The 25,492-nt window shown below is 41.8% G+C and overlaps 1 protein-coding gene across 1 annotated transcript in view; it reads left to right on the forward strand.

Annotated features, from left to right (window-relative positions):
- gpr158a (G protein-coupled receptor 158a) overlaps positions 1–25,492 on the forward strand; it is a 568,943-nt gene that overhangs the window by 519,424 nt on the left and 24,027 nt on the right. The window contains exon 9 of the mRNA XM_059638942.1: positions 19,140–19,245. Coding sequence (XP_059494925.1) covers positions 19,140–19,245 — 106 coding nt within the window. The remainder of the gene's footprint in view (positions 1–19,139; positions 19,246–25,492) is intronic.

Genomic DNA, 25,492 nt, shown 5'->3' on the forward strand with positions numbered 1-25,492 from the left:
AGTTGGTGGTGGTGGGGGGTGGGGGTGTTATGCAATGGGATAGTGAGAGAAAGGATAAGACTGAGGGCAATACAGAACAGAAGAGGAGCAAGTTCAACAGTCAAGGCAGAGAACAACATCTGCAGGTAAGGCAGAGGAACTCAGGGCATTGTTGGGAACATGGGACTGGGATATCACCATTATTACAGAAATGTAGCCCAGGAAGGGGAAGAACTGTCAGCCTTAATGTTGCTAGGTATGGATGCTATAGGAAGGATAGAAAGCGGGGGCAAAAGAAGAGGGAAGTGACATTACCGGTTAAGGATAACATTACAGCTATACTTAGGGAGGATATTGTTGGGAGAATGTGCAGTAAAGTTATACAGGCGGAACAGAGAAATAGGAAAGGAATAATCACTTTATTGGGATTATAATATAGGCCCCACCCCAAAAGTCAGTTGCAAATTAGAAAACAAATATGTAAGGAGATCTTGGATACCTGTAAGAATAGTAGAGTTGTAGTGGTATGGGTTTTAACTTTCCACACATAGACTGGGACTGTCATATTGTTACAGGCTTGGATGGAAAGGAATTTGTTAAGTGTGTACAAGAAAATTTTCTTATTCGGTAAGTGGATGAACCTACTAGAGGAGAAACAAAGCTTTACCTTCTCCTGGGAATTAAGGATGGACGAGTGACGGAGATGTCAGTGAGACAGCACTTTGGAGCCAATGACCACAATTCTATTAGTTCTAAAATAGTTATTGAAAAGGATAAACCTGATCTAGAAGTTAAAGTTCTAAATTGGTATAAGGCCAATTTTGATGGTATTTGGCAAAACCTTTCAAAATTGATTGTGAGAAGCTATTTGCAGGTAAAGAAATGGTAGGAAAGTGGAAGGCCTTTGAAAGTGAGACGAGAGTCCAGAGACAGTATGCTACTGTTTTTGTGAAGGGCAACACTAGTAGGTGTAGGGAACACTGGATGTTGAGAGAAATTGAGGCTCTGGTCAAGAAGAAGGAGGCATTTTTCAGGTGTAGACAACTGGGATCAAGTGAATTCCTGCAAGATTATAAGGGTGGCAGGAGTATATTTACGAGGGAAATCATGAGGTCAAAGAGGAGATACCTTTGGCCAGTAGGTTTAAGGAGAATCCAAAGGGATGCTACTAATACATATAGGAAAAAAAAGAGTTACTAGGGAGAGAATAGGCCCACTTTAAGATTAACTTGGTGGTCTATGATATTTTGAAAAGTGTCAATGTTACAGTGGAGGAGGTGCTGGAGAAGTTAAAACATATAATGGTAGATAAATCCCCAGGACCTGATCAGGTGTATCCCAGAACTTTGTGGGAAGCTGGGGAAGAGAGTTTTGTGGCCCTTGCTGAAATACTTGTACCATCAATAGTCACGGGTATGGGACTGGAAGACTTGAGGTTGGCTAATGTGGTGCCATCATGTAAGAAGGGTAGTATGGAAAAGCCAGGGAACTATAGACTGGTGAGCCTAAAGTCAATGGTGGGTAAGTTGTTGGAGGGGATGCTGAGGGATGGGATTTACATGCGTTTGGAAAGGCAAGTACTGATTGGGGATAGTCAATAAGGTTTTGTGTGTGGGAAATCATGTCCCACTAACTTGATGGAGATTTTTGTAGAAGTGACAAAGAAGATAGTGGGGGCAAAGTGGTAGTCGTTGTCAGTATGGATTTCAGCAAGGTATTCAATACGGTTCCACATGATAGACTAGTTAGCAAAGTTAGATCACATGGGATCCAGGGGATCTAGCCAACTGGTTATGAAATTGGCTTGAAGGTAGGAGACAGAGGGTGGTGGTGGAGGATTGCTTTTTAGATTGGAGGCCTATGACCAATGGTATGCCACAAGGATCTGTGCTGGGTCCACTGTTTTTCATTATTTACAAAATGATTTGGATGTGAATGTGGGAGCTATGGGTAGTTAGTTTGTTGATGACACTAACTTTGGTGGTGTAGTGGGCAGTGAGGAAGGTTACCTCTGATTATAATGGGACTTTGAAAGGATGTGCCAATGGGCCGAGGAGTTGCAGATGGAGTTTAAGTTAGATAACTGTGAGGCATTGCGTTTTGGTATGGCAAATCAGAGCAGGATTTATAAAGTTAATGATAGGACCCTGGAGAGTATTACCAAAGAAATGGACTTAAGGGTGCAGGTACATTGTTCCTTGAAAGTGGAGTCGCAGGGTGTAGTGAAGAAAGCATTTGGCACACTTGCCTTCATTAGGCAGTGCATTGAATATAGGAGTCGGTATGTCATGTTATGGCCACTTATAGATTACAGTGCTCAGTTCTCATCTCCCTACTACAGGAAAGATGTTGTGAAACTTGAAAGCGTTCTGAAAAGATTTACAAGGAAGTTGCCAGGATTGGAGGTTTTGAACTATAGGGAGAGGCTGAACAGGCTGGGGCTATTTTCCCTGGAGCATCAGAGGCTGAGGGGTGACCTTGATAGAAGTTTATAAAACCTTAAGGGGCATAGATAGACTGAACAGGCAAGGTCCTTTCCTCTGGGTGGGGGAGTCCAAAACTAGAGAGCATAGGTTTAAGATGAGAGGGGAAAGATATAAAAGGGACCTAAGGGGCAACTTTTTCATGCAGAGGATGAATGCGCTGTCAGAGGAAGTAGTGGAAACTGGTGCAATTACAACATTTAAAAGGTGCCTGGAAGGGTATAGAGTAGAAAGTATTTAGAGGGATATGGGCTAAGTGCTGGCAAATGGGAGTAAATCTGTTTAAGATATCTGGTCGGCATAAACGAGTTGGACCAAAGGGCCTGTTTCCATGCTGTTCGACTATATGACTATATGATTCTATCTAAGTCATTCTCCACCTCTTCTAAAGCATTAAGCTGAAGCCTTTTAGGACCAATAGACAGATCATCCTGCAGTTCTAGCAGCTCTATCAGTAGTTTCACCAAGTTTCTCCCTTTCTTCAACCTGCAAATTTACAACTCTTACTGAGGTGTTCTTTATATCCTATATAGCGATGACAGAAGCAAAATGTTTTTTAATTACATATGCCTTTTCCTCACTATCTCCTACTAATGTCATTCTCATCCTCTTGAGGACTCTTTTACATTTTAGATACCAGAGAAACTCTTGCTGTCTGTTTTTACAATTCTTCCTAACTTACCCTTATGCACTAATTTATTTGTCCTTTTTAAATTTTATTCATTACTTAATATTGTTTATAGTTTGAACTGTCATCTGTCTTGCTGTTCATCTTTGTGTAATTATATGCTGTGTCCCTCAGTCTGATGCTTTTTAATTTAGCACTTAAATACTCCATATTCCCTCAGCAGAAAGTCTTTCCTAGTTTCAATTATGTCATTGTTACTAAGGTGTACCATGTCGACTAGACCTAATTCACTGCAAATTCTTCTCCAGCCCAAGATAGATGTCCTGAATACTGGCACTGGACAGACAACAACCTATTTGAACACATGCTTCTTGCTTTAAAGATCAGTGTCATACACTTCACTGTGCTGTTCCCTACTACTGCTACGTTCCTTCTTCCTCACCTTTCTTGAATGCCTTCCTGTATCATAGTACCATGGTCAATTAGCTCAGCCACCCTGCAGCCCTCACTCTCAGCTAAATAAGCTGAAAAACATCTCAATCCTATCGGGCGATTGCAAAAGCTGAGGGTCCTCCATTCCTGTCCTCTGGATCCCCATACCTGCTTTGTTTGCAGTCACACTCTTCTGTCCTTAACCACTGACCATTCCAGAAGACCCTATTCTAAGGGGTATGACAGCCTCAGAGAATAAAATGCCCAGGTACCTGTTCTTCCTCCCCAGTATACTGAATTGTCTGCAGTTTAGCCTCCAACTCAATCACTCTGAGTTAAAGTTCCTGCAGCTACAGATACTTACAGCAGATCTATTTACCCTGCATCAAATGGGCTTCTGACAATGCAGTGTCAGTGTTCCTACCTCTGGTCCAGGAGATCCAGGTTCATGTCTCACCTACTCCAGAAGTGTGTAATAACAGCTCTGAACAGGTTGATTTAAAAAAAAATTACACAGCATTACACCAATGTCCTGTAGCTATCCAATGTCTCCAGTTGCAGCACATCACCTGCCCTACCATCTCTAATAGAACATAGAACATAGAACAATACAGCGCAGAACAGGCCCTTCGGCCCTTGATGTTGTGTTGACCTGTGAACTCATCTAAGTCGCTCCCTCTACACAATCCCATCATTATCCATATGCTTATCCAAGGACTGTTTAAATGCCCCTAATGTGGCTGAGTTAACTACATTGGCAGGCAGGGCGTTCCACACCCTTAGCACTCTCTAAGTAAAGAGGTGGTCTGGGTCTGTCCCACAGTCCAAAGATGTGCAGGCGGTATAATAGGTGTTAATTAATTAAAGATGGCCGATGAATTAATCTATAATTCATACAGCCCACACTTCTCAACATGTTTTAGAGCTATCAGTAGAATATCAATAAAACCAAGCATTATTATACCGCTGAAACTTTACAGCATGTAACAATGCTGTCAAGTGATTTACTTGTTCCTCCTGCCACACAAAATTAGAAATCAAACGCTGGGGGCTGAAAGTCGAACAGAAAAAAAACACTTCCTCCCCACACCTTCATCAAACTCCCCACTCAGCACGCTGCTTCTTGCAATAAACCACATCAAGGACCTCTTCCTCCTATGCACTGAATTTCCACTTTGAACCAAATACCCAGATATACTCTGAGTTCTGAGGAAGGGTCACCGGACCCGAAACATTAACTCTGTTTTATCCTTCACAGATGCTGCCAGACCTGCTGAGCTTTTCCAACAACTGTATTTTTGTCCCAGATATACTCATTTGGCATCTGTGTCACTTAGGCAACGTCTCTCTCACAATGACCGAAGCCTTCACTGAGTTTGAGCTTTTTCTTATTACTCTTTCTTACATAGAGCTGTGATGGATCACCCTCTAATTTAACTTAAACCGTCGCATGACTGTTGGTCATTTTTACGCTATAGGGATGGCACCGTTGGCTCAGTGATTAACACTGCTGTCTCACTGCTCCAGAGACTGAGTTTGATTCACCCTTGGGAAACTGAGTGTGTGTGTGTGTGTAGATTTTGCGCATCCTCCCCATGTCTGTGAGGGATTCCTTTGGGTGCTCTGGGTCCTTCCCACAGTCCAAAGATGTGCAGGCTATATGAATTAGCCATGGGAAATGCAGTGTTACAGGAATAGAGTAAGAGAATGGGCCAGGGTGGGGTACTGTTCAGAGGGTCAGTATGGACTCAATGGGCTTAGCAGCTTGCTTCCACATCACAGGGATTCTATGATTCTATGATATTAGTACTGCAATAAAGTGCACGTTTTGTCAACTTTGAACTAAAGTACATCTTTCACCCTTCGTTTATTCTTAATCAATTGTTTCATCCAGGCATGCATTTCAGCAGCAGACCGATCAACAGATTCCGGAAAAATAAACGTGCATTCATTGCTTGGCAAAGTTTCTGCTTGCTTAAATAACAGGCAAACTTTGTGTTGTTCAATAAATCTGAAATGACATTTAGTTAGTTTGAAAGGCAACTAGAGCTATAAATGAAGAATAGTTAATTGAGCAATGCTATTAAATTTAAGTTGTCTTCATAATTTCCAGTTAAATGAACTGAATAAAAGATATCAAGAAGAAACCCATCGGGAACATTAACCACGGAGTATATTAGGAACAAATGCATAATGACATGTTAAATCAGAAAGGACCATGGCCCATCCTGTCAATCCCATTAAAATCCATATTTCAGATTAATTCATCACAAATATCAGAAGGAATTTAGACAACAGCCTTGATAACTCTTTAAATATATTTCACCAGCCTGTGGCTGGCTTTTAGTGAGGCCTGTGCTGAACAAGATGAACAGCAATTTTTGATATAAAATAAAGATCTGGAAATCTGAAACAAAAACAGAAATTGCTGGAGAAGCTCAGCAGGTCTGGCAACATTTGTGGGGAGAGAAAAATAAAATTAATGTTTTGAGCCCAGTGACCCTTCATCGGAATTATTTTTTGAAAAATTGATTAATGGAAAAATTCTAACTCCCTGATGAAAATTTAGGTGGACCTCCCAGCTTGGAGTTTCATTAGGGGCATAGGGCAAAGACAATATTTAATTTCAGACTTTCTTTACATCTGACCCACCAAAATGAACATCACAGGCAGCTAACTAGCCTGAAATGGAAAGGAGAATCAGGTAACTCTGCTAAATTGGTGCTCACTTAAACCACTGGGTTACTCAGAAGAGTTCCTTAGGTGGGAGATGGGGTTTGGGAGCCCAGACTTCCATTGTGGGGCCTGGAAGAAAATTCATGTTTCTTCTAACCCCACAATAGTCAATTTAAAAACATAACTTTGGTACTCTTTGCATTGTTACTTTGTTTTTACTGAGTGGAATATTTGCCAAGTGCATCCTGCTCAATGTATCAGCAATATACTCAATAGTCCTCAACATAACATAGCACCTGAATAGTAATACTAATTAAGCTCCTGGATGACTTAGGTAAGGATATATCTTAGAGCAAAGGTACCAGTGCTCTTCTCTGAGTTCCTTGCTGCAATACTCCTGCCCCTGTCCATAAAACTCCCCACTGGAGTGGAGCTAACCTTTGGGCCATTCAACCTTTGATACCTCCACGTTAATATCAAGACCACACCAACTTCTTTCATTGAGCTGCAGTCCACATCCTACATGTGCTCATACTCAGAGGCCAAACTATAAACCATCATTGACTCGTTCAATGAACCACATGAGAGAATGGGCCTCAGACTCAAGATGCAGAAAGCAAAGGTTCTGTACCTGCCCGCCCAACCACAACACTTGTACAAACTCTTCCGCTTCCCAACCATCAAAATCCACAGTGAGCAGTGCGCCCCTTGTCAAAATGGATCATTTCTCATGCATGGATGCCTCCTTTAGGGCGAGCAGACATTGATAACGAAATCCAACATCGACTTTGCATGCCTTCAAAACAAAGTGTTCAAAGTCTGAGACCTCAAACCCAGCACCAGGCTCATGGTCTACAAAGTAACCATGGCCCTCACCCTCCTGAATGCATCAGAAACAGAGCTTGCCTGGCAGACACCTGAACTCCCTGGGTAGTTATCCCCAATATTGCCTTTGCAAAATCCTGCAAATCCACTGGCAGGATAGGTATACCAATGTGAGTGTCCTCTCCCAGGCCAATATCCCCATGTATTGAGGCACTGGTCATGGGCAACCAGCTGTGATGGATGGGTAACATTGTCTGCATACCTAACAGGAACTCTATGCCGAGCTCTGTAAAGGTAAGTGATTACTAAGAGGGTGAAGTAAATACAAAAATGACAGCTTGAAAGCCTCTCTGATCAAATGCAACACCTACACCAACATCTGGGAACAGCTGCCCTAAAATGCACAAACTACAGAAGAAGCATCAGCAAAGGTACCAACCACTTTGAGCGTCACCGAGTGGAGCACCTGGATTGGAAGCTAACGCAGCAGAAGGAGCAAGCAGTTCACACCCCCCAGCCCTGCCCGCCCCCACCTCACCTGCCTCAGCAAACACTACCTCCTCCACCTGTGGCAGGGTCTGCAGCTTCACAATTGGACAATTGAGCTGCCCATCACCCTCCCCCACTAGATAGGTAGCAAGTCATCCTTCACCGTGAGGGGACTGCCAGTGCAGAAGAAGAATGTACACAAACCATCCGTGAGATGGAAATAGATCAGCAAACAACCATGTGATTTGAAATCCCAAGTTTCCTATCTGTATAACTTCCTTTAATTATTTAACCCTGGCAGATATCTATACTCTTCCAATTAGAACCTCTGGAGCATCTGGAATTTTAAAAAAAACAATTTTTTTTACATGATATGGCTGCCCCTGGCTAGGCCAGCATTTGTTGCCCATCCCTAAATACCCTTGAAAAGGTGGCGGTGAGCCACTTTCCCGAACATCCATGTGGTGTAAGTACATTCACAGTCTTGTTAGGAAGGGATCCCCAGAATGTTGACTCTGTGACAGTGAAGTGTCGGTGATATGCTTCCACATGAGCACATTGTGTCATTTGGGAGGAAACTTGCAGGCGGTGGTGTTTTAATTGCTCCCCAGTACTTGCTATATCTTCCACTGTCAATGTCCTAAACACTCCACCATTCTACCAGATTTTTCCTCTTTTAGCATTCCCTTAAATTCTGCCAAGCTTTTTGCCGTCCACTCTAAAATGTCCACTTGCTCATGTAACTAAGTGCCAAATTTTGTTCAGTAACTCTCCTTTGAAACACCCTGAGGCATTTCATTCAGTTAAAGGCACTGTGTAAGAACAACTTGTTCTTGCTCCTTTGAGAGAGGGAAGAGCTTCTAGTCCAAACAAAGAGCACCTTCCTTTGCAGTATCTCATGAATTTCATCAAAGATCCTTAGATAGCACCTTTGCAAACCGATGACTACTTCTACCTAGAAGGATAAAGGCAGTAGATATATGGGAACACTACCACCTATACGTTCTCCTCCAAGCCATTCACCATCTCAGATTGGAAATGGATTTCACAATTCCTTCACTGTCAGCTGCGTTAAAATCCTGGAATTCGCTCCCTAAGAACATTGTGGGTCAATCTACAACACGTGGACTGCAGCGGCTCAAAAAAGCAATTCAACACTACTGTCGCTAGGGCAACTGGGGACAGCCAATAAATGCTGGCGAGCCTGAGGGAATGAAACAAAACTCTCCTTCAGAGCTACTGTTTCACCAGATACCTTGCCCCATCCACGTGCCCTTCACTGCTTGGATGCCTGTGACAAATTGCAAGTGGCATTAGCTTTGTGAAGTTCATTAGGCCTCAGCATCATGGGTAATTACTTCCACAGCAGGTCAGTGGAGATCTGCACTTTTTGCATTGAAGCTTTAGGGCTTGTATAATCAATGCAATTTAATAGTTTTACCCACAGAGAAATAGGTTGTCGAATCATTTATAGAAGTGTTTACTCACTGCGATAATTTAGCAATGAGTTTTGACAGATTTGCAACCATATTTTTCAATCATGACAACAGTGGATCTTCATTTCTTTACATGAATTAGGGGCAGCCCTCGATTTTGTTTACACCAATGATGATTAAGCCATCAACCAAGGAGAAAATAAAGTCACGGCTTAATACAGACACTTACGAGATCCTTGAAAACTACTTCACAGACCCTGCTGGGAGCTCTCTTCTGCTGTCATTTGACAGAAAGAACAATTCAAAGAGGTTATTACACCTATGCCTATCATGAAATCTACTACAGATATTAATGTTACAGCCTTCTGCCTCTTCCAATTTATTTCATTTTACACGCTTGCTGTGCATCTGAGTGTTGCACTCTAAGATGGTTGGAACTGTGCCTTAGCAGTAAGTCAGAAAAGGAAGAGGCAAAAAGACTCTGCAAAAATAAAGTAGGGACAAGCATGTAAATTAAGCTGGATGGTTAACAATTAGTGGAAGATGGTAATTATAGAAATTTTGCTGCATGTTTTTCCAGTTTTTTGTTTGAAAGACATAAACACAACATTACCTTGTTATGCCTCGATGCAACATATCTAGCTGCCAAAATCTAAGGTCTTAACTATCATATATCACAAATAAAGAACTGGATTTTCTACTTTGTCCTTCCAACCTAATTTCAGTCAGTTTGATCACAACTTTGCTTCCCCCTTAGTTAATTTAGTTGAGAGATGAAATACATTTTAAATGTAAGCAAACTTGATCAATCTAATATTTATTGAGTTAGTTCAGTTGTTCAGGTGGAACCTCCAACTTTTGTATACTCCTCGCACCCAACCTGACAAACGCATTAACATTGATTTGTGCAGGTCTGACTGGGAGTCAAGCTGATTAAACTAAACCCTGCCTAAAATGACAAATTAGAGATTCTATGTATACTAAAATGACCTTCAGAGAACAGTTCGCTGATAGCTGTCTAACAGTCTCAAAATTTCATTCCACATTACAATTCATGTCACAGTTTGATTATAATTCAGGGAGTATCCAGACTTTAGTACCTCATTTAGGTTAAGTCAGAGCTATTCTATTATAACCAGTTAATTATGAAATGTTGTGCTTTATCATTGAAATTAACTATTTGATGCTTTAATCAGAACCTGTACTTGTAACTCAGTGTTATCTGTTTAATGTATGCTCGCCATGTTAGCTCATTAACTGCAGGCGATCAAAATAATATCATTTTCTACATCCCATATCCCTTCTATTCAGCTGTGCTAACACCATCTGTGACATTCCTTGAGCAGAGCTACATTGGGACAGATGCCAAATGGTGCCTTTAGTAATGGTTGGGTTCGATTGAGAGTGACAAGACACTTTCAGCATGTATAAAGAAAGGAAAAGAAATAAAATAATTTGTAAGGGCATTTAAGTGGAAAGAAGGGGAAGTGACAGAAGTATCATTAGCATCTAACACCAAAAGGCATGAGGCTAGAAATCAAAGTAATAAAAGACATAGCCTTTACACAGATATAATGTGAACAACTAAAAGGATTGAATAATAATTGGCACAAAGGCTGATACAATTCATCGGCAAGCATAATAGCATCAGGTAGTCTGACCACCAGCAATATAGGTGCAGTGACTAAAGTGGGGATTTGAGCACGTTGTAGGGAGTGAGTCTGGGATAGCAACAGTTGTTCTCTTGGAGCCTAACAAGTCAATAATACTCCTTCTGCCCCCACAAAATATAATCCAGTAACATCTGACAGTCCACTACAGTCAATAACAACAACCTGTATTGACATAGTGCTTCTAAAATGGCCGCACACTCAAAGGGTGGCCCTGGGCCTGAGCTACGCCTGCATCTTTGTAAGATTTGTGGAACTGTTCCTCTTCCACAACTGCACCAGCCTTCATCTCGTTCTCTATTACATTGATGACCGCGGCGGTGCTGCCTCATGCTCGAGCGGTTCATCAACTTTGCCAGCCTCTTCCACCCTGCCATCAAATTCACCTGGTCCATTTCTGACACCCACCCTCCCCGTTCTGGACCTCTCCATCCCCATCTTTGGAAATTGACTCACCACCGACATCCATTTCAAACACATTGACTCCCACAGCTACCTCAACTATACCCCTCTCACCCATGCCCCATGCAAAAATGCTATCCATTCTCTCAATTCCTCTGCCTCCTCACATCTACTCCCAGGATGAGGCATTTTACTCCAGAACATCCCAGATATCCTCCTACTGTAGGCACTGGAATTTCCTTTCCTCTGTAATAAAGGACACCTTCAACTGCATCTCCTCCATTTCCCACACTTCTGCCCTCAAACCTGCTCCCCCCAAGAACAATAAGGGTAGTGTCCCCTTAGTCCTCACATACCACCCCACCAAACTCCAAATTCGATGCAATATCCAACATTTATACCCACATAATCAGACCCAACACCAAAAAGATATTTCCCTCCCTACCCCTGTCTGCTTTCCACAGGGACCATTCATTCCATGACTCCCTCATCAGTTCCACACTCCCCACCAACTTCTCCACCATACCTGGTACCTTTCCCTGCAACCACAGGAGGTGCAACACCTGCCCCAAGAACTCCCCTCTCACCTCCAATGCAGGCACTAAACGACCCTTCCAGTTTCAGCAGAGATTCATCTGCACCCCATTCAACTCTACTGTATCCATTGCTTCCGATATGGTCTCCGCTATATTGGAGTCTCAGGGCCTTGTTTGCACAATATTTGCACTCTGTACGCATCAACCAACCTGAACTTCAATTTACCATCCATTTTAATTCCCCCTCCCACTCACCTGATGACAAAGCCATCCTTGGCCTCCTCCATTGTCAGAGTAAGGCCAAATATAAACTGGAGGAATAACACCTGATATTTTGCCTTGGTAGCTTACAGCCAATGGCCTCAATATTGACTTTTCCAGCCTCAAAATCCTTCAGCCCCCAGCCTTATCCAATCTCCAGCACCCCCACTCCTCCTTGCCTCCCTGACCTGACCTAACATGACCATCTTCCTACTCACCTATCCACTCCACCCTTCCCACTGACCAATCACAATAACCCCCCACATGTATCCACCTACCACTATCCCATCTACCCCTCCCCCAGCTATACACCCGTCCCTCTATTTACTTCTGGGCTCCCCTCCCCCTTCCGAGTCCTGAAGAAGGGTTTCCGCCTGAGATGTTGACTTTCCTGCTCCTCGGATGCTGTCTGACCTGCTGTGCTTTCCCAGCTTCACATCTAATGACTTGCACATCCAAAAGTGCTTCATAAGATTGTAATCAAGCACAATTTGAACATTTTTCTGCTAAAATGGCAATGAGAGTTGTAAGAACATCTAAAGAGCCCAATTGGCATTTTAAAATTGACAATAGCATGTAAGAGGAATAAGTATGTTTGGCCAGCATCAGACACTGTTTATGATAGGACTAATTGGAATACCAGGTGCATGACTGTCCCTGTGAAGCGTTTTCAAACAATGTGCTTCCAATAGTTGACCCTGGCTACATTCCAGTCCAATGTAACAAATGTATTAATACATTTTATGCTAACACATGGATATCCGGCAGTATTTCTCTTGGTGCAACAGGATCACTACCTTCATACATGTTCTCCTTTCCCTCACCCTCTAGTTCTCCATTGTTTTGTTCCCACTTTAGGTGTTTACCCTGTATGCATTTTTATTACTTTTCTTTTCACTTTCTCCTTCATAAGATTCCTGTTTTATCCATTTTTTTCACCATATTTCTGTAAAAGACCTCGGTTCCTCTCCATTGTTTGTAAGATTCAAACTATCAGTGCTAGAAGTTTAATCAGAGTATGCCAGCCTTTCAGAGGCATTGCATGATACAAGAAATATATGTTACTCAGATTACCCACAACTAACAAGATTTGTTAATGATAATATATGCATAGAAATGAATATAAGCATAGAAATAGGAGGAAGAGTAGGCTTTTCAACCTCTCAACCCTTCTCCACCATTCAGTATGATCATAGCTAATCATTAAGCGCAATACCCTAATCCAACTCTTCCTTCCATATCCCATGATCCTTTATCCACAAAAGCTATATCGAGCTCCTTGTTGAAAAACCACAATGTTTTGGCCTCAACCACTTGCTGTGATAGTGAATACCATGGGCTCACCCATCTCTGGGTGAAGAAATTTGTCCTCATCTCAGTCCCAAAAGGTTTGATCCTTATTTTTAAACTGTGGCCCGGTTCTGGATTCACCCACCATTGGGAACATCCTTCCTTCAGCTAACCTATCATAGAGTCATGGAGATGTACAGCACAGAAACAGACGCTTTGGTTCTACATGTCTATGCCAACCAGATATCCTAGATAAATGGAGTCCCATTTGCCAGCATTTGGCCCATATCTCTCTAAGCCCTTACTATTCACATACCCATCCAGATGCCTTGTAAATGTTGTAATTGTAGCAGTCTCTGCCATTTCCTCTGGCAGCTCACTCCATATATGCAACATCCTCTGCATGGAATGGTTGCCCCTCAGATCTCTTTTAAATCCCTCTCACCTTAAACCTATGCCGTCTAGTTTTGTACTCCCCAATGTTAGGGAAAAGATCTTGTCGGTTTACCCTATCCATGCTGCTCATGATTTTATAAACCTCCGTTAGGTCATGCTACAGCCTCTGATGCTCTGGTGAAAATAGCCCCACCCTATTTAGCCTTTTCCTTAGCTCTAACATTCCAACCCTGGCAACGTCCTTGTAAATCTTTTCTGAACCCTTTCAAAATTCACATGGTGAACCAATAGCCTAGTGGTATTATAGCTAGACTGTTAATCCAGAGACCCAGATTATGTTCTGGGGACCCGGGTTCATCTCACCGCGGCAAATGGCGAAATTTGAATTCAATAAAAATACCTGGAGTTAACAATCTAATGATGACCATGAATCCATTGTCGATGGTTGGAAAAACCTATTTGATTCACTGATGTCCTTACAGGCCCACAGCAATGTGGTTGACTCTTAACTGCCCTCTGGGCAATTAGGGATGGGCAATAAATGCTGCCTAGCCAGTGACACCCTCATCCCCTGAATTAGTAACGATAAAAATAGCCCTTCCGATAGAAGAGCGACCAAAATTGCACACAGTATTCAAAAGTAGCCTAATCAATGTCCTGTACGCCCTCAACTCCTATACTAAATGCACCAACCAATAAAGGCAAGTGTTCCAAACACCTTTTTCACTATTCTGTCTCCCTGCAACTTCATTTTCAAAGAAAAATGTCTCTTTGCTCAGATACACTTCCCAGGACCTTACCATTAAGTGTACAAGTCCTGCCCAGATTTGCCTTTCCAAAATGCAGCACCTCACATTTATCTGAATTAAACTTCATCTGCCGCTCCTTGGTCAGTTGACATTCTGATCAAGGTCCTATTGTACTCTGAGGTAACCTTCTTTGTTGTTGGCATTGCTCCAATTTTGGTGGCACCTGCAAACTTACTAATCATGCCTTCAATGTTCACATCCAAACGATTTATATTAATTTATATTAATGAAAAGCAGTGGACCCAACACTGATCCTTGTGGCACACCACTGGTCACAGGCCTCCAGCCTGAAAAGCAACCCTCCTCCACCATCCTCTGTCGTCAACCTTCAAGCCAGTTCTGTACCCAAATGGCTAGTTCTCTCTATATTCCATGTGATCTAACCCTGCTAACCAGTCTACCATGAAAAACCTTGTCGAATGCCTTACTGAAGCCCATATAGAGCATATTTGCTGCTCTGCCCTCATCAATCCTTTGTTACTTCTTCAAAAAAACTCAATCAAGTTAGTGAGACACCATTTCCCACACACAAAACCATGTTGATTATCCCTAATCTGTCTTTGCCTTTCCAAGTACATATAAATCCTGTCCCTCAGGATTCCCTCTAACAACTTGCCCACTCCCAATGTCAACCTCACTGGTCTATCGTTCCCTGGCTTTTCCTTACCAGTTTTCTTAAATAGTAGCACCGCATTAGCCAACCTCCTGTCTTCTGGCATCTCACCTGGGAATTCTGGAAATATTCTCCATAAGTACAGCCTAATGTTATCCCTAATCAAAAACTTCACTCCCCCTCCTCTCTTGCCCCCTTTCCATCCTTCCTGTTGCATAAACACCCTGGAACATTTAAGCTGCTAGTCCTGTTCATCCTTGAGCCACATCTCTGTAATTGCTATGGAATCCCAGTCCCATGTTCTTAACCATGCCCCGAGTTCATCTTCCTTACCTGTTAGGTCTCTTGCATTAGAATAAATGCAGTTTAACTTATCAGTCCTACCTCTGCTTTGTTCCTGCCGCCCTGTCTGTTTGACTTGTTCCTTTTCCCAACTGTACCAGTCTCAAACTGATGTCTTTCCTCACTACATCCCAGGGCTCTACCACCAACCTTGTTCCCCAGCAGCAGCACCACCAACATCCCCCCCCCCACCCTAACCACCCCCCCACCGGCCACACCTTACTACTTTCAATCCTCCCAAGCAGGTGCAGCAAATCTCCCCACAAGTATATTAGTCCCCTTCCAATTCAGGTGCAATGACTCCTTCTTATACAGGTCACTTCTACCCCAGAAGGTGCAGCACCATGGCTCAGTGGTTAGCACTGCTGCCTCACAGCACTAGGGACTCAGGTTCGATTCCACCCTTCGCCAACTGTCTGTGTGGAGTTTGCACATTCTCCCCTTGTCTGTATGGATATCCTCCAGGTTCTCTGGTTTCCTCCCAAAGTGCATAGATGCGCAGGCTGGGTGGATCGACCATGCTAAATCGTCTGTAGTGTTCAGGGATGTGTAGATTAGGGGGATGGGTCTGGGTAGGTTGCTCCAAGAGTTGGTTCAAAGGGCCTGTTTCAGCGCTGCAGGGATTCTAGAAAAATGGACTTCAAGTTTAAAAACGATTCTAATGATCTAAAAATTTGAATCCTTCTTGCTTACACTAGGTCCTCAGCCATGCATTCATCTATTTCATCTTCCTATTCCTAACCTCACTAGGTAGTGGCACCAGGAGTAATCCAGATATTATTACCATCGAGGACCTTCTTTTTAAACTTCTGCTTAATTTCCTATATTCTTGCCTCAAAATCTCATCCTTTTTTCCTCTTCCTACGTTGTTAGTCCCAATGTGTACAATGGCCTTCTACTGGTTCCTCCCCCCTTTTAGAATATTCTACACCTTCTCTGAGATATCCTTGATCCTGGCACCAGGGAGGCAACACACTATTCTGATTTCTCACTGTTAGTGCAGAAATGTCTGTCTAGTGCTGTTAGAATTTTATAGTTTTCTAAGAGGCCCCCCACTCATTTTTCTAAACTCTAGTGAATAGAATCCTAGCCAACTCAATCTCTCCCCAGATTATCAGTCCTGCTATTCCAAAAATCAATTTGGTAAACCCTCGCTTTACTCCCTGTATAGCAAGAATGTCTTTCCTCGGAAAAGGTAACCAAAACTGCCCACAATACTCAATTGGCCCCACCAATTCCCTGTATAATTCCAACAAGACACGCTTTTCCCCTTACTCAAATCTTTTCGCAAGGACGGCCGACATGCAGTGTGCCTTCTTTACTGCCTTCTGCACCTGCACACTTACTATCAGTGAATGGTACATGAGGACGCCCAGGTCTCATTAAACATTGCCCTCTCTTAACTTACAGCTCAGCTTTTCACCCAGCTTTGTGTCACCTGCAAATTTTGAGATATTACATTTTGTACCCTCATCTAAATCATTAACACATACAGCAGGGGTGCTAGTACCAATCTCTATGGTACTGCACTAGTCACTGCCGATATTCAGACAAAAAATATTTTTACTCTTTGCTTCCTGCCTTCTAATTTCTTATCCATTTCAATGCGCTATCAGCCAACCCCATGCACTTTAATTTTACACATTAATTTCTTATGTTGAAAATCTTCTGAAAGTCCAAATAAACCACATCCCCAATTTCGCTCCCCCCCACCCCCCGCCCGATCATTCTACTGGTTACATCTTGAATTAATCCCGGTAGATTTGTCAAGCATGGTTTGTCTTTTGTAAATCCATGCTGACTGTTTCTGATTCTACCTCCATTTTCTAAATGCTCTGCTGTAAAATCCTTGTAAATGGACTCTAGCATCTTCCCCATTGTGAGGTCAGACTCACTGGTCTACAATTCCCTCGCTATTTCCACTTTAAGCAGTGGGGCTACATGAGCTATTATCGAATCTTTAGGAACTGTTCTAGAATCTGAAGAGCTTTGGAAGATGACTGCCCATGCATCTGCTATTTTGCGGTCCATTTCTTTAAGTCCTCTGGGATATAGGTTATCAGGCCCTGGAGATTTATTCACCTTCCATCCCATTAATGTCTGAAACACCATTCCTCTTTGGATTTGCTTCCATTCTTTCCCCTCACAACTTAGTCAAACATTCCCTGCAGGGAAATGAAGCTTACCTTGCAAATGTATTCCTTCCTCTCTATTTAGACACCACCTTACATTCCCACTTGCCCATTCACCACTCTCACTCATCATCCTAATGCTTTGTCAGGGCTATACCTCCACAAAACTCCATTAATCCACCCAACCCATTACATTGCTCTCACTTAGTCTCATACTTGGTCTCCTCTTCCTTTACTTCAGGAGGAGAAAGCACAAAACACCAATAAAAAAAAGGGCCTGGATTTTACAAGGTCCTGCAGACCCTGCTTCCCCTACCTTGGGAGAAGGTCAAACTGTAGAGAGTCATCATCCAATCAAATGGCCAGCAATTCAGTAACAGGCCATTTTTTTGAGAGCTCCTCCTGAAGTTTCCTCAAGGGCTACTTTTCTAATTCTAGTGGGCTACTCTTTAATTCTCACTAACTTCTCTTTTAAATGATGCTGTCATATGGTAGCATTGCCTTCTGTATTTTTGTAGAATAATGACTTCACACATTGTTATCTTTAAATATATAAATCATGCCTGTTATCTCAGTTTTAAAATTTAACTGTTAATAGTGTTCATTACAACAACTCCGACTATACATTTTCCTGAACATATGCAGCCTTAAGTTGGAGATACTGCATCTACCTGCAAGTGATGCATTGCCTCAGTGAATTAGCACTTTTCTCGCTCCTAGTTAGTTGTGTTCATTTGCTGACAGGTCTGACATGATTTTGCCTTCTTTGCAGCTCTCTCAGCCTTAGATAAAATAATGGCAGCGGCAGGATGAGGCCCTTGAGTGACTTTTAATTGGCCATATAAGGACCTCAAAAGGCTCACATAGATGTGGGCATCTCAATGCCTCCCCTGCACTTAATTAACTTGGGGCCAGGTGGCTAGGTGACAGGAAGGTCACCCACTGGATTCTAAATATTGCCTTCAAACCTGTGGGCAGGGAAGCACAAAATCTAACCCCAGGAGCCAGACTGGACTGCCAATATCCACTGTTGACAGTTGCAGAAGTAAAGCTGCTTGAGATAAACCTCATCGCATTGTCTGTGAACATTGAACACTGAGGGAGGGGAGTCTGGTCTACTTGGTGAAAGAACTAAGTATCACACAGCCACAAGACATGCAAAACTCATTCATGTTGGCTTGATGTGAACAACCATTGGAAAATCATCAAATGTAGAAAAATTACTTAACAACTTGACTCTTCTAAATCTTGACCCCCATCTCCAAAATGCAGCACACGGGGCACGATGTAGCAGGAGAAATGGATCTAGATGTCATCCATGTACAGGTGGAAGCTGAGCCCATATTAAGAAGGGATGACATATTTTAATGATTATCACAGAGGATACCATTTCAGTGGCAGCATATAAATATATTTGCAGCAAAGTATGGCATGTATTCATGAGAAAACAGTGTGTTCATGGACAGTAGCAATTTAGAAAAAAAAAGTTGTAAAACAAAACGATCAACACAAAACTTCACTCTTTAATACTAGCCCTGTAGAAATCCACCTGTTAGGTGGCCTGCTTATGGTATTTTGGATATTTGCCTTTGGGTAATTGACAAATGCAAAGTAATGTGTAATGGTTTAGCTATATGCTATAAGACATTGCAACCTTTACATTAAATCATATAGTAACTGAGGTTAAGTAATTTTTAACCTGAAAGATCTATAAATGTAGCACTATGTTTGTCATTACAGGTTTACACTGGCATCAAGTCTCCACACTGATTGGATGTTCATGCTGTTCTTTGTTCATACCCACCTGACTGTGACTGTCACTCTGGGTTTGCTTCTGATCCCGAAGGTATTGTCAGTGTTCCTCAAATCCTGCTACTAAAAGCTTTTCAAACTATAACATTTATGTGGTTCAGCCCTGTGTCATGCTTCATTTATCATGTCATGGCTATCAAATCAGAATCAGATTAGTTGATGGGTTTAGATTGCTGGACTCAAAAAGAAACAGCAGCTCTGATAGACACACCGATACGACTGTAAATTTGTATCAACTATGTGTTGTCCTAACTATCACAAAATAATATTCACACTGTTCTTACTTACTTCAGAGGAAAGAAAGAACACAGTGACACTTAGAACATTGTAATATCTACAATTGTAAAACACAGTCCCTGAAATTAACCTGGCAAATTACAACATGGGGCAATTTACATTTGTTTTTGAAGTAAGTTGTAATGGGATAGAATTAAAAGTTATTTTCACTAGACATTCTGACATACCCAAGATCTGGATAGATTGGGGTTCATTGAAGCTCAACGCTGAAGATCAGGCTGAAAAGTCTTTCACTTCATTTTCAGTTTTACTTGATGATTGATTGATTAATGTCATTTGTACCGAATGCAGTGAAAAGCTTTGTTTACACGCAGTACAGGCAGATCATAGTAAGCAAACATGTACAGATCAAAGGTTGTCAAAATACTTACAGGCATACAGGTTACATTGCAGAGCCCGAGCACTATGTGAGATCAACGTTAGCGAGTTCAGCATTATTTGAGGCTGGAGAATCTATTCATCAGTCTAATAACTGCCAGGAAGAAGCCATTCCTGAACCTAATGGTGCTTCTGTATCCTCTCTGATGGAAAAGGTTGTAGGAGATCATTGCCAAGGTGCAATGGGTCTTTGATGATGTTGGCAGCGGTTCCACAACAGTGATACATTTAAATGGAGTCTATGGATGGAAAGAGATAGTAGGAACTGCAGATGCTGGAGAATCTGAGATAACAAGGTGTAGAGCTGGACGAGCACAGCAGGCCAAGCAGCATCAGAGGAGCAGGGAGGCTGACATTTCGGACCTAGATCCTTCTTCAGAAATAAAGAACCCTTTTCTGAAGAAGGGTCCTGGCCCGAAACGTCAGCCTTCCTGCTCCTCTGATGCTGCTTGGCCTGCTGTGTTCATCCAGCTCTGCATTTTGTTACCTTGGCTTGGAAAATTGGCTTCCATGATGGTTTGACCTTCTGTAGTTTCTCATGGTCCTGGGCACAGCAGTTGCCATACCAGGCTGTTTTGCACCCAGACAGTATGCTTTCAATGGTGCATCTGTAGAAGTTGGTGAGGGACTTAAGGACATGCCAAATTTCCTGAGCCACCTGAGGAAGAGACGCTGTTGTGTCAACTTGACTGTCGCATCTATGTGGGGAGTCCAGGACAGGTCTTCTGTCATCGTCACTTTGTGGAACTTGATGCTGTTGACCCTCTCGATCTCAATTTCATTGATGTAGATGGAGGTGAGTTCTTCTCCCTTCTTTCTGAAGTGAATGATCAGTTCTTCACACTTTTGGTTGTTTTGAGATAATGTAACACACAATTTAATGCCTTTAATGGGAATTATAGTGTTTATTTAATCTACACTGATGAAACTAGTTTCCAACATTAGAGAAGGATGAGTGCAAAGTCTTAATTTCACTGATAATTTGGTTCATTCAGTTTTACTATTCAATATGCATAACTGGATACCCCTCTTGTTCTGTCATATAAGATCAACATTAGTTATCTCTCCCTGTTGCCAACGTGATCTATGACACAATTTTACCAGATTACCAGGACTCTTCATCCCAGTGTTGTAGACAGTTAAGTGCCTAACATGTGAGAATCCTCGATAGGTTTTTGATTGTAATTGATAAAGAAGGGCCAGTAAGAGAAGGAAAGGGCAGCCAGTTATGTCAGATGGCATGTTGGTTTCCATCAACATACAATGCAAATAATTCACCCATACCAAACTGATTTCAGTTAGAATGTATTTATAGAGCCTGTGACAGACATGCCATTTCCTTGAGGTAAATGTCCAGAGACCGGCTTAACATTCTGACAGGAATCACCAGTGTTCATCTATTTTAACCATTTGAAAACTTTCAGCTGCTTACTGGAAAACACAGAGGATATCGGCAGTGTCAGCCAGTGTATCAGCACATTATTCTGAAGGGGCATGTAGAAAGGAAGAGAAACAGGAACATGTTCGAGCTGCATTATGATTCTGGAACAGCCTGATGACTTTAAATAAAAGATTTAAATTCCCAATTACAAATCTGAAGAAATTGCATGTCAAAATTTCAATTTTTAGATTTTCACTACAACGAACTGACTAAAGGCAATGTTGAATAAATTTACCTAGTAGAGAACTCATACTCTGAACTACAGAAAATATTTGTGCATTTTTTAATGAATTAATAACTGCATCCTGCATACACATACATCATAACATTCTCACCACAGGATTACAGAGAGGAATATTCTGCCTCATTCAAAGGGACCTGGTATTGTGAACTGAAGGCCTTATGACAGCCATGCACCTTATCTGCGTGCAAACCCAGTTCCCTGTGACACCTACCTTGCAACCCTCTTTCCCTTGCCATTACTCATGTCTAGCCTGGGATGCAGTAACAATCCCAGGTCCTGGCTGGGTGTCTTGCTGGTAGCAGTCACTGCCTTCCCAATGGACCTGCTGAAAATTATGTCTGTGAAAGGCCTGCTGCTGGTCTGTCAAGTGCCTGACTGGAACACAATGGGATGAGGATTCCTGAAAAGGGGAAGCACAGGACTTCAGCCAGCAACCCAGTCCCACTTCACCTGCACAAGTTTCTGCCACAGTCTTTACAGGCAACAGTCCACTGCCATTCCCAACTTCTAAAAAGGTTCATGCCTCCTTGTTTCACTGAGTCCTAACTCTTGTTTATTTTCTGTACCAGATTTGCCTCAGAACTTTGCAGAGATCCACTATTTTCTAAGTGCGCAACATGTTTATCTACACAAGTTTTTTAAAGACCCCTGCAATCACAAACTATCTGCAAGTATTCTTGAAACTCAGGATTCCAGGCCATTCGGTAGCGTTTGTTGATTTTGCTCTTTGAGTCCACACTCAGGTGCCACGAATCAAACCCAGTGAACATAGATCAGTTACCAGACTCACATAACTGAACAGAAGACGATGAAATAATTCAGCATTACAGTGATGTCAAGTGACCCCACTAAAAGATGTTTCCCTAAGCTTTTGTAGTTTTTCCAAAACGACAAGATGATCTCCTCTATCGATTTCTCCTGCTGGCTTCCTGGCAAACCTTCCAGACTCTTTACAGCAACAGGTGATGTATCTCTTTTAACCAGCAATGGTTTCTGTCCCACATTCTGTCTGGTAGCTCGCAGTGGACAAGTTACCTTCTCCCCAGGGCTGACTATACCAGCTGCAACCTGGGTTTCCATTAAACCCTTCTTTCTCTCTTTTTCTGTCCAAACATCTGGAGACCACATTGTTGTCAGCCGAGCTGCTCCCACCTCTGTTTTCAACAATAAACAATAGCATCTTCCTCCCAGTAAATCTCAACGTCAGTCCTTCTGAATTCCCATAGCAATCAAGTTACCCAGACTTATTGTGAGTTAAACTTTGAAGCAGATCACATGAAGATAATATTACTTTGAATTAAAGAGACAACATCAAAACCTAATCATCTTACAAACTTCAAATTTGAAGCAGCAGCCCCCTTATTTGGAAAGAGAATGAAAGGATGAAGGTAACCTTCTGAAAAAAAGACTTATGACCACTATTATGCCAATTACAGACAGAAGCAGCACACACAAACTGCAAAAGGAATGATTATCCTGCTTATCTCTGACATATTAATGTAGCACTCTGGATACCTCAGAACTATACATCAGAAATGCATCGTCTATTTCTCCCTTTTTCTGGTCTCGCAGAAAAAAAAATTCTTACTGCCCATGATTAATGTCTTTCAGTGTTGTCTTATCCTCAGAGTGTTTGTCCCAAATTCAATAACACCAGCATCAAGCAGTTTTTTAAGTTTTGAAATGATTAGTCATTATCACACACTTGCCCAAGAGATTTGAAACGTTCAACGTCTCAATAAACCAACTCTCTCGTTATCGTACATCCAGATAGAGGGGGAAAAAGTACAATTACAGTTTAATATGGCCTCAGTCTCTTTCATTATACAAATGTAGTTTCTCAGATTAGTAGGTGCTTTAATTGAGGCAAAGGCTTTGTAACATAGATGATTCTCTCAGGAGTTTGATTCTCAGTATACTTCTAGTTGGAACAGCTTGGGAATAACTCATGTTTTGTGACTTTGCAATGGAACTCTGCATGCAGGTTCTTACAAAGTGATAGCCTCATGGCATTAGCGCTAGATTGCTAATCCAGAACTTTTTTTTCCGCTTTGATTTATTATTGTCACGTGTACCTGGTTTCTGTGAAGTTTTGCTTTGTATGCAGTACACCGCAGTCACCTGCCCTGCCTTATTTTCCAAGAATAGGTCACATCTTTCTCCTTTTCTAGTATGTACATCCACATTGTGATTCAGAAAATTTTCTTGTACACACTTAACGAATTCCTCGCTGACTAAGTCCTTAACACTGTGGCAGTCCCAGTCAATATTTGGAAAGTTAGAATCCACTACCTTTCCTGCCCTATTATTCTTACAGATAACTAAGATTTCCTTACAACTTTGCTACTCAATTTCTTGCTGACTATTGAGAGATCATTGTACTAATCCCAGTAAGGCAATCACCCCTTTCTTTTTCTCAGTTCCACCCAAATAACTTCCCTGGATGTACTTCTCAGAAGATCGTCCATAAGTACAACAGTAATGTTATCCTTAAACAAAAATGCCACTACCCCTCCTCTCTTGCACCTACCTTCCTATAACCTCTATACCATGGAACATTGAGCTGCCAGTCCAGTCGCCTCCCTCTGCCATGTTTCTATAATAGCTATGATATCCCAGTCCCATGTTCCCAACCATGCCCTGAGTTCATCACCTTACCTGTCAGGCCTCTTGCTTTGAAATAAATGCAGTTTAATTTATCAGTTCTACCTTATTCTCTGCTTTGTTCCTGCCTGTCCTGACTGTTTGATTTGCTCGTTTTCCCAACTGTACCAGTCTCAGACTGATTGTTTTCCTCATCATCTCCCTGAGTTTCACCCCCTCTCCCATTTACTACTTTAAATCCTCCCGAACAGGTGTAGCAAATCTTCCTGCCAGTATATTTGTCTCCTTCCAATTCAGGTGCAACTCATTCCTCTTATAGAAGTCACTTCTACCCCAGAAGAGGTTCTAATGATCTAACTGTGTTATCTCAGACCTTGACAGTTCTTCCAACCTCTTGCTTGGTATAGGTAGTGTTAAGCGACTCTGCTACCAATGTAGCATCCGCATTCTGAAATAACATACCTTACATGAACTTTGTAGTTCCAGATCTAGCCCGGTGGGATGTCTCTGGCTACACTTTGCAATAGAGAAGCGAGATGTCAAACCTTAAGTAATTCTGTTTTGAAAGCCTTCCTCAGTTTATCTTGTTCATTTTCCCAGGAGCTGATTTTTTCCAATATATTTAATAATTTGAAAATATTATCTTCAAGAAAGATTTGAAAGTTAACTAACAGAAAGCTGCAGGACTTTTTGACTATTGAGAAAATTGTAGTAACTGACTGGAGGAGACAGATTGCTAAAATGTTTTAAGTAACCATGAACTGCATTTGACATTAGTGATCTCTATATTGAAATAAAGATCAGTTCTCAAATTTCCTCCAGTCATCATTTTAAGATCATTTGTGCAAATTTGTTTGAAATAATGGAAGCTAGCTTCCTGGAAACCAATGTTCTCTTCATGATACCATTGGCTGATAAATAAACAGCACTGGAATAAAGAGAATATCATTCTGGGTAAATAACAAGTGAATTATAACTGTCTGGAAACAGTTTTTCAGATGTCTTGATAGAATGGGTGATTCTTTGAGTTCAGCCCCATTAGAATCTTTAAGATCACCTTAGCCTATTGGATAAGAAATTAATAGAAAGCTCGACAAGAACATTGCCTAATGAATCCTATTCAGACTGCAACTAGATTAATTGTGGTACAGAGGTCATTGTTGGGACATATTTCCCTTAACATACATTAAATGATTTAAACTTGCATTTGGGGATAGAATATTAAATATTGCAAATGATGCAAAAATAAAGAAATAGGTTAAGTCTGAAGGAAAAGAAGCTTCCAGAGTGATGACGAAAATAGGTGGATGGAAATTA

The sequence above is a fragment of the Stegostoma tigrinum genome, chromosome 2 (assembly GCF_030684315.1).
Source record: "Stegostoma tigrinum isolate sSteTig4 chromosome 2, sSteTig4.hap1, whole genome shotgun sequence".
NCBI classification, from domain to species: Eukaryota; Metazoa; Chordata; class Chondrichthyes; order Orectolobiformes; family Stegostomatidae; genus Stegostoma; species Stegostoma tigrinum.